General features: G+C 47.8%; 1 protein-coding gene across 5 annotated transcripts in view; it reads right to left on the bottom strand.

Moving 5' to 3' along the window:
* Positions 1-1,530: 1,530 nt before the first annotated feature.
* Positions 1,531-9,999, bottom strand: part of Ano7 (anoctamin 7) — a 36,649-nt gene continuing 28,180 nt past the window's right edge. For 4 of the 5 annotated variants that reach the window (XM_037210144.1, XM_037210143.1, XM_037210147.1 and 1 more), the window contains 3 exons: positions 3,531-3,621; positions 3,022-3,141; positions 1,531-2,842 (listed from right to left, as the gene is read on the bottom strand). In XM_037210144.1, coding sequence (XP_037066039.1) covers positions 2,765-2,842; positions 3,022-3,141; positions 3,531-3,621 — 289 coding nt within the window. In that variant the 3' untranslated portion in view covers positions 1,531-2,764. Of the gene's footprint in view, positions 2,847-3,021; positions 3,142-3,530; positions 3,622-9,999 lie in introns of all 5 variants that reach the window. The other variant, XM_037210146.1, reaches the window with a different exon arrangement.

The following is a 9,999-nucleotide window of genomic DNA, read 5'->3' as shown; positions in this document are numbered from 1 at the left end:
GGCAGTGTGATGAGACTCATTTTATCAAGTCTATATTCTCTCCTTCAATGGCTCTGGGTAATTCCCTAATTCATGTTGTGATTCTCTAGCAATTCTTAGCACTGTTTTGTCCCTTCCAGTGGGCTGTTCAGTGCTGTCTCCATGAGGAAGTCTTGCCTGCTCCTGCACCTTGACCCAACCTCCCAGCCCAGTCAGTGCCTGCCCCACAACTATTAAATGAGACAGCTCTGCTGGGGGAGCGACATGGTCTTCACGAAACCAGCAACATCCCCAGCCTTGTGTTTTCTGTTGACACTCCTGACAGGCTCCCAACACCTGGGCTGAGGTTGGGCCTGTGGGCAGGTCCCTGCCTGCGGGAACTGAGAAGGAAAGGGGTGGAGGGGTGGAGGGCAGAGCAAGGTTAATTAAGGACCAACTACTCCAGTCCCCATGCCATAGAAGATCGCTCAAAGGGGCTAAGGGAGCAAGGGCCTAGCATAGCACCTCCCACTGAGAAGGCCAGTAACTCAGCATCTCCAGCCCAGAAGATGCATCCTGAGAAAGCACACCTGCAAGATGGTTCCAGATGAAAACAGGACCTCACAGTGGGTCTACTTTCAGGTCCCAGCACCAATATGCGCCTCCTATAGTATTGTGGATAAGACCCTGGTGTCCAGTGGAAGTCACTGGGAGTTCATGGCCGACTCCTGGCTTAGTTGTCCAGGACGGGTAAGGCATGGGCCACCCTGGATTGGTTTCAGCAGTGTGTTTACATGAAACTCCTTCAGGTAAAAGCAGGTATTTTCTTCTGTTTGGCAAGTTTGTTTTAATATTTTAAAGGTAGAGCCAGTGGCGTGGCTTAGGTAAACGTGCTTCCTGCATGCAGTAGTTACTTTTCTGTCACTGATCAAACAAGGCAACTTTGAGAAGGGGGCTAAGGCTGTAGTGGACGCAGCGGAAGAGCAGGAGGGTGGAAGTCGCATCTCGACCCGTAGACACAAAGCAGGGAGCACTGACTGGGCATCCCCAAGCGGGGATGGAGTATTCAGCTGCCACAGCCTGTGAGGGCATTGCCCATTCCAACTCGACACTGCACAAGCCTGACCTCGTGCTATCCCCGGAGCCCAGGGCAAGAACTGGCCCCAAAAGGTGTTTCCTGACTTCAGCATATGAACTGTGGCACACTTACCCACAGGTCTTAAATACACACAGTAATAGGTTTTAAAGATCATGACGACAAAACAGCCTGGAGAAAGCACATGTGGCTTGTGTAGTAAGGCTTTCCCCGGCAAATGCACTCATTGAACTGGCTAGGTTCCAGCAGCCACGCAAGCTTCAGTGGGCAGCCTTGTCCCATGTCAAATGCCAGAGTACGCACAGAGCCACATCTGAGGCCAGGAGCTGCCAAAGTGAAGCAGTGGGTATGTGGATGAGAGCATGGTTTGGAAAAAGGTTTTCAAAGGAAATGTGTGTGCTTCACAGCCCTTCCAAAACTGCGTATTTCTCTCAGTGAGTCCTAATAGCCCCACAGAAATAAGCACAGGTAAGCACTGACGTTTAGACCTTTATTCCAGTGTGGCTGAATGGCAGGAGAGGAGGAAAGACCCAATCCCGTCATGAGTGGATAGGAAATAACTGGAATTAGCCATCAGTTAACCCAGCTGACAGAAGGCAAGCAACGGGAAAAGGCCCAAATTGTACCCAATTTGAAAAGTAGTTGTATGTAAACACAAAGAAAGGGAGAATGGAAAAGGTCCACTAGGTGTCACAGAAATCTAGTTGTTTGGATTTGTTTTGTTTTTCAGCTCCACTGTAAGGGGTAAGGCTTCATTCCACAGCCTTCTCTGTTCTGTGCTCGCTGTGTGCTGAGTCCCTGGCCCAGCACCGGAAGGCCCACGGGAGACAAAGGGGTTAGGTACTGCAGAGGCCCTTGATCTGTCAGGTTAGAGGCCAAGACAGCCAGAACCCAGAGGCCTTGGGTAGTTAGGTATGCAAGAAAGAGCAGGCACAGGCTTCCTACTGTGGCCTGGGTGTGGTATCGGGTCTGAGCCAGATGTGCAGATGTGTAATGGCCATGTGAGGAGAGGCAGAGGGTGGGTCTGGAGGGGTGGTCGGACCCGACACTATCACAAGGAATGCTGCAAATAACTGAGTAAATCCCTGAGGAGGCAGGGACCCCAGAGTCTAACCTCAGCTGACAGAGGACTTATGCCTAAGGGTGAGGACAGGGGGTGGGAGGATATGTCAACAGTAAAGCCACCTCCTGGTCACATGCAGAGGCATGCAGGGATCCTTCCTACTGGAGATAAGAGGAAGTCCTGGCTGAGACAAGGGAAGGACAGATTCTCTGAGTACAATGGCCAGCACTGTGAAAAGGAGAGCCACAGAAGCCAGCATTCCAGATAGCCCTTCTGCCTTGAGATAAAGGGAGACAAGCCATTGGCTCAGGGACTTAGGAACGGCAGTAGGGGATAGGCCCCTGAAGGTCAACAGATGTCTCTAAGCACTGCTGCTCCATTTGGGTGGCCTTAAGGAATACCTAGTAGGGGTGGTGGCCAAGCAGTATGTATGAGCTGAAGACTGGCAGCCAGGGGCCTGGTTATTCTAAACCAAGCGGAGGGGTAAGTTGAGCTGGGGCCAGGAGCATGGCCATGGCCTCCAAGGACATGCACAGTGAACTGTCTCCTACTACATCTTCAGCAGTCTTCCAGGCAAGTGTGTCAGCCTCCAGTAACCCTCAGAGGTGAGAGTGACCTCAGAGATGGAGGAGAGGAGGTTGCTAGTTCTAAGACCCTAGGCTGGAAGGCCCAGACTCTGAGCTTGGAAGCTGGTCATCCTTCGCTCCTGTTGCTCCAAGGAGAGCCTGTCTTGAAGAAAGTGAGTTGTCAGGGTGACTACAGAATAGATGTGACTATAACCGCCCCCGCCCCCCATCCTTTGCCCACTTTGTGGATGTGCTGCGAGGACTGACTAGGTGGGAACTAAGGTCCACGGTTTAGTCATAGGGCCTGAGAGCATGAGGGTCAGGCCTTGGATGCTCACCTCATTCTCAGCCAGGGCCTGCTTAGCTAAGTAGTATTCCCGCTTCACCTTGATCTCCACCGACTCGGGGATGTCAGGAACCAGGAGATCCAGAAGACGGCCAGTGGAGAACACCACGTGCTGGCGGTAGAAGCCCCACCCCGGCCCCAGCCCTTGGTAAAACAAAAGCCCAGACTAGCCTTTAGGCAGCCAGGCTCCCAGGTGAGTGGAACTGCTGGAGGAGCAGAGGCCTAGACCACAGAGACCAGGGTGTACGGCCCTTCAGAGGTCCCCATAGCACCTTGCAATCCTCAGAGCACTCAGTGGCTAGCTAGCCCATGAGCCAGGGGCAGAGGCCGGCAAGTAAGGTGCAGAGAATTTTGATGAGCGGAGAAGACAGAGTGGGGGTTCTTTTGGTCTTAACCCTTCCCGTGTTAGGCAAAGCAAGTCAGGGGCATCATGTTAAGTACAGGGGCCAGCAGGGGAGGGGGATGGCAGTCATTGGAAGAGCTTTCAGGGGTCTTGGATACCTCAAACACGATGACAAAGGCCAGGCGGATGGCCAGGAGAGTCCAGTAAGTCTGGGAATAGTGTCCATCATCATCCCTGAACGCCCGGTACCTGCAGGAGACACAAGACTCGGGGTACTGCTCTTGGGTTGAGCTCCAGCTGGCAAGTGGTCCATCTAGAATCAGCCTTTCCATTTTCCTTCTCTGCCTCTTGGGAGCTCTCCACAGACCAGCTTTCTGGCAATGCTCTCTGAAACAGGAATTACCCCCAAACAGGGACTCAGTATCTTTAACTGGTGAAGTTCTGAATGAGTGGGTGGGAAAGGCTGTCCTTTCACCCCACTGGGCTAAGCTGCAAATGTCTTTAATAGATGTAACAGCCCAAAGAGACTTCTACAAATGTTGTCCATTACCTACACCCAGAAGATGGAATCTTACAAGCCAGCAGCGGCTCTACTCCCTTACCAAAGCAGTTCTTCCTTTTTTTTTTCTTTCTTCCTTTTTTTTTTTTTTTTTGGTTTCCCAAGGCAGTGTTTCATTGTGTATCCCTGGCTGTCCTGTCCTGGAATTCACTCTGTAGATCAGGCTGGCCTTGAACTCACAGAGATTCACCTGCCTCTGCCTCCGAAGTGCTGGGATTAAAAGCATGCGCCACTATGGCCTGGCACCATAGTGGTTCTTAACTTGTGAGTCATAACCTCTTGGGGTCAAATGACCCTTTCACAGAGGTTGCCTAAGACCATCAGAAAACACAGATATTTGCAATTCATAACAGCAAAATTACAGTTACGAAGTAGCAATGAAAATCATGTTATGGGGGGCTGGAGAGTTGGCTCAGAGGTTAAGAGCACTGACTGCTCTTCCAGAGGTCCTGAGTTCAATTCCCAGCACCCACATGGTGGCTCACAGCCATCTGTAATAAGATCTGGTGCCCTCTTCTGGCCTGCAGTCACATATGCTGTATACATAATAAATAAATAAATCTTTAAAAAAGAAATCATGTTATGGTTGGGGGTCACCACACCATGAGGAACTGTATTAAAGGGTTGCAGCATTGGGAAGGTGGAGAACCGCTGCTCTACCAGACATGCAGCCTTCAGCTCCTGCACTACCTCAGACCACCCTGCCTTTTGATGTCTTCCTGTGTTTGTCACATGGTAAAGATGGACGTTCCACTCTGGTACATACTCATAAGTTCCACTCCAGGAAAAGCTTCACCAGGGAACTGTGTGGGGTGGGGCAGGGGTGAAATCTTGAACATTAAAAAACCCGTTTTCATTGGGCCTGGGTGGTGGTGGCACACGCCTTTCATCCCAGCACTCAGGAGGCAGAGGCAAGTGTATCTCTGAGGTTGAGGCCAGCCTGGTCTACAGAGTGAGTTCCAGGAGAGGCCCCAAAGCTACACAGAGAAACCCTGTCTCAGGGGAAATTAAAAAAAAAAACAAAAACCAAAAAACTTTATCATTGAAAGCAACGTCCCTGTTATAGTCTGGATCTGGAACAGCCCTGAAGGTTCATGTACTGAAAGTAGAGCCTAGCTGGGGGAAGCAGCTGACTGCGGCCACGCCTTTGGAGGGTGTGCTTAGACTCCAGCCTCCTGATATCTTTTCTCCTTCCTGGCTGCCATCAGATGAGCATTTCTGTTCTGCACACCTTTTCTGCCTTACCCATGTCCCCAAAACACAGCAGCCAGCAACCATGGACTGAAGCCTCAGAAACCTCCTGGGTTGTTTATGTCAGGTGTTCTGTCCCAGCAGTAGGAGTCTAACAAGTCCTGGATGGACGGGATAAGCTTGGCATGGCTAAACTCGGTGCAACAGAAAAGACGGAGTATGTAAGGCAGGAGTGAGGAAATCCCCTCTGAACGTAGTGCCGAGAGCAAAGGACTTGAGAGTATTCAAGATGGGAGGGGAAATTGAGAGACTCTATGGCTAGCTCCATAGAGACAAACTGTTTAAAGGAATAAAATGACTGGGCAGAGTGGCACACACTTTTCCCTGTGCTCACTCAGAAGCAGAAATAGGTGGACCTCTGTGAGTTCGAGGCCAGCCTGGTCTACACAGTAAGACTGTCTATAAATTATTTTTTATTAATTAAACATATGTTTCCAGAACAAAGACATCACTCTAGGTCAACAGCACACTGTGAAACTAAATGAGAAACTTTAAAACCAACCCTACCCCAACAGACATGTTAGTGAAACACAGGAAAATGAGGGAGAAACCGTAAGCGCTATCTGTGAACGCTGCTGATGGAAACGTTAAGAGTTACAAGTGAGGCGTGGCAGGCCTGCAATCCCATTGTCCAGGGAGAAGACCGTCACTGAAATAGTAGAGCAGTAAAGACTTTGTCTTAAAATAAAAAAGGAACGAGATGGAGGGAAGGAGAAAGGACTGGTGTGGGGCACCCGCCATGGGCTGAAGCCTCAGGAACCGTAGCTAAGATACCATCCTTTCTCATCGTTTGAGTCAGTTTTTAAACAGGGATGGCATAGCAAGTCACAAAAGAATACTATTTCCTGAGATACAAGCAAAACGACTTCACCTGTAATGTATACCTGATATTTGAAAGAGAAGGATGCAGAGAAATATTTCTATACATGTAGGGACTGAGGGGCTGGAATGGCTTAGCATTTAAGAGCTCTTGGTTTAGTTCCCAGCATCCACTGGGTAGCTCACAACTGACTATAACTCCAGTTCTAGGGGACTTGATGCTCGCCTCTCTCTCTCTCTCTCTCTCTCTCTCTCTCTCTCTCTCTCTCTCTCTCTCTCTCTCTCTGTGTGTGTGTGTGTGTGTGTGTGTGTGTGTGTGTGTGTGTGTGTACATGCTCATGTGCATGCATGCATGTGGTTTTTTGCGATTAGGGTCTCACTATCTAGCTCTGGCTGTCCTAGAACCTGCTATGTAGACAGGCCGTTCTCAAACTAATAAGAGATCCACCTGCCTCTACCTCCTGAGTACTGGGATTAAGGCATTTGCTACTACGCCCAGCCAGATGCCCTGTTCTGATCTTTCTCTGCGGGCAATGTACACATGTTGTACATAAACATACACACAGGCAAAACACACACATAAAAATAGCTTTTCAGCCGGGCGGTGGTGGCGCACGCCTTTAATCCCAGCACTCGGGAGGCAGAGGCAGGCGGATCTCTGTGAGTTCGAGGCCAGCCTGGGCTACCAAGCGAGTTCCAGGAAAGGCGCAAAGCTACACAGAGAAACCCTGTCTCGAAAAACCAAAAAAAAAAAAAAAATAGCTTTTCGAGGCCAGGCAGCAGTGGTGCACACCTTTAATCCCAGCACTCAGGAGGCAGGTCCAGCCTGGTCCACAGAGCGAGATCCAGGACAGGCACCAAAACTACACAGAGAAACCCTGTCTCAAAAAACAAACAAACAAAAATATCTTTTGGGAAGAAGAATCACAAATGGCTGAAAGACATTTAAAGAAATGCTCAAGGGGCTGGAGAGATGGCTCAGAGGTTAAGAGCACTGGCTGCTCTTCCAGAGGTCCTGAGTTCAATTCCCAGCAACCACATGGTGGCTCACAACCATCTGTGATGAGATCTGGTGCCCTCTTCTGGCCTGCAGACATACATGCAAGGAGAACACTGTATGCATAATAAATAAATAAATCTTTTAAAAAAAAATGCTCAACATCCTTAATCATCAGAGAAATGCAAATCAAAAGGACTTTGAGATACCACCTTACACCTGTCAGAATGGCTACGATCAAAAACACCAATGACAGTCAATGTTGGAGAGGATGTGAAGCAAAGGGAACACTCCTCCACTGTTGGTGGGAATGCAAACTTGTACAACCACTGAGGAAATCAGTATGGTGGTTTCTCAGAAAATTGGGAATCGATCTACCTCAAGACCCAGCCATACCACGCTTGGGCATATACCCAAGGAATGCTCACATACCACAAAGATACATGCTCAACTATGTTTATAGCAGCGCTATTTGTAATAGCCAGAACCTGGAAACAACCTAGATGCCCGTCAACTGAAGAATGGATTAAGAAAATGTGGTACATATACACAATGGAGTACTACTCAGCAGAGAAAAACAATGACAGCATGAAATTTGCAGGCAAATGGATTGAACTAGAAAAAAATCATCCTGAGTGAGGTAACCCAGACCCAGAAGAACAAACATGGTATGTACTCTCTCATAAGTGGATTCTAGATATAAAGTAAAGAACAATCAGACTGCAACCCACAGAACCAGGGAGGCTATATAGCAGGGGGGACCCTAGGATGACTGTGGCTTATAATAAGTTTTGGTTTTACTCAATTACTGGGCAAGTCTCAATGAAACATTTCACAATTAGGATAAGAATTTATACTGTATCAAGCTGATAATAGAAAAATAAAAAAGTAGAAAAAATATCTTTTGGGGTTGGGGATTTAGCTCAGTGATAGAGTGCTCTGGGTTGGATTCTCAGCTCAAAAAAAAAAAAGTTTAAAAAATATAAAGAACTGACCAGGCATGGAACTACATGCCTGTAATCCCAGCACATGTGAAGCTGAGGCTGGAGGATCACTGCAAGTTTGAAGCCAGCCTAGTCTACATAGTGAATTCCAGGGCAATCGGGCTAAATACCAAAACTCTGTCTCAAAATAACAACAAAACCCTTACCTACATATCGTACATCCTTCCTGAAGAAACTCCTGAAAAGATGTACTTCAGTAGGAAGAAAAGTGCTCAGAGAGAGGGCGATACCTAAGAAGCACTGCAGGACCAGCAGGGTGGCTGAGCAGGGAGAGGCACCTGCCATCAAGAGGGATGACCAGAGTTCCCAGGCCCCACATGATGGAAGAGAGAACAGTTACAGCCACAGTTAAGATACACCATTAAATCTGATAAGTATAACTAAAAATATTCTGTTTCTCTCTCCCTCTCCCTCTCCCTCTCCCCCTCCCCCTCCTCTCTCTCTCTCTCTCTCTCTCTCTCTCTCTCTCTCTCTCTCTCTCGTTTGTTTTTTCGAGACAGGGTTTCTTTGTGAAGCTTTGGAGCCCATCCTGGAACTCACTCTGTAGTCCAGGCTGGCCTCGAACTCAGAGATCCACCTGCCTCTGCCTCCCGAGTGCTGGGATTAAAGGCGTGCGCCACTACCACCCAGCTATCTCTGTGTGTTTCTTAAAGCAAAGCCAACACTTTGTAAGAAGATGGAGTGGTTGGGTATTGAATACTGAACAGGTGGGTGAAGATCACTGTGCAGAGGAGAGCTTCATTGGGAAATGTAGTTAAGAATGTAAGGGAGAGGCAGAGCCAGGAGGATCTCTGTGAGTTTGAGGCCAGCCTGGTCTACACTGCTAGTTCCTGGATGGCGAGGGCTACGCAGAGAAACCCTGTCTTGAAAACCAAAACAAACAAACAAAAAGAACGTAAGGGGAAAATAAGAATAAAAGGAAAAGGCAGTTTCTTTGAGAAAAAAAAAAAAAATCACAAAAATGAACTCATTGCAATTAAGAACTCCAAAATAAGCCAGGCTGTGGTGGCACATGCCTTAAATCCCAGCACTCAGGAGGCAGAGCCAGGTGGATCTCTGTGAGTTCAAGGCCAGCCTGGGCTACCAAGTGAGTCCCAGGAGAGGCACAAAGCTACACAGAGAAACCCTGTCTCGAAAAACCAGAAAAAAAAAAAAAAAAAAAAAGAACTTCAAAATACATAAAACAAAACCAGTCCTATCTGGAGAAACTGACGTTACATTCTTTACAAGATTTTGAATCACATCTATTAGAATCTAATGGGTTAAGTGAGGTGAGAATGGGAAGAAAGGAGGAAAATCATAAAGTAGGAACCCTGGCCTAATGGGTCTCTCTGTAAACATGCTCCAAAGTTAAGAAAGCGTTTTCAAGCCCATGTGAAACGTGCCAAACTCCATTGTAACCAGATCACTGAAAGAAGACTCAACAAATGAAATACACACACCAACTCAAGTTCTACAAGTTACAAGCTAGAATCAGTGTTTGGGATGGTTGGGTTTGTTTGGTTTTTGGTTTTCCAGAGGACCTGGTTCAATTCCCAGCATCCACATGGCAGTTCACAACTGTCTGTAACTCCAAGATCTGAAAGCCTCACACAGACATACATGCAGGGAAAACATCAGTGCACAATGAGAGAGAGAGAGAGAGAGAGAGAGAGAGAGAGAGAGAGAGAGAGAGAGAGAGAGAGAGAGAGAGAGAACTCCTTATGGGGACCTTCTAAGTAACTACTGGTGAACTTATTATAATAAAAGAGTTAAGGCTATTACCAAACGTGTTGAAGTAAATGCTGACAAAAATGTGTTTACTAGGGCTGGGGGTTTAGCTCAGTGTGGCGGTAGAGTGTTCAAGTGCAAGGCCCTGGGTTCGGTCCTCAGCTCCGGAAAAAAAAATTTTTTTTTTGTTTACTGATACTTCAGAAAGAAATGAGTGTATATTTTCAACTACATGGGTAAAAAATACACAAACTACACGTGGAAGTCAGGCTCCAGAAGTTCAAGGT

This window comes from Peromyscus leucopus, chromosome 13, assembly GCF_004664715.2.
Source record: "Peromyscus leucopus breed LL Stock chromosome 13, UCI_PerLeu_2.1, whole genome shotgun sequence".
Classification (NCBI taxonomy): Eukaryota; Metazoa; Chordata; class Mammalia; order Rodentia; family Cricetidae; genus Peromyscus; species Peromyscus leucopus.
This window is presented reverse-complemented; position numbering and strand designations above follow the sequence as displayed.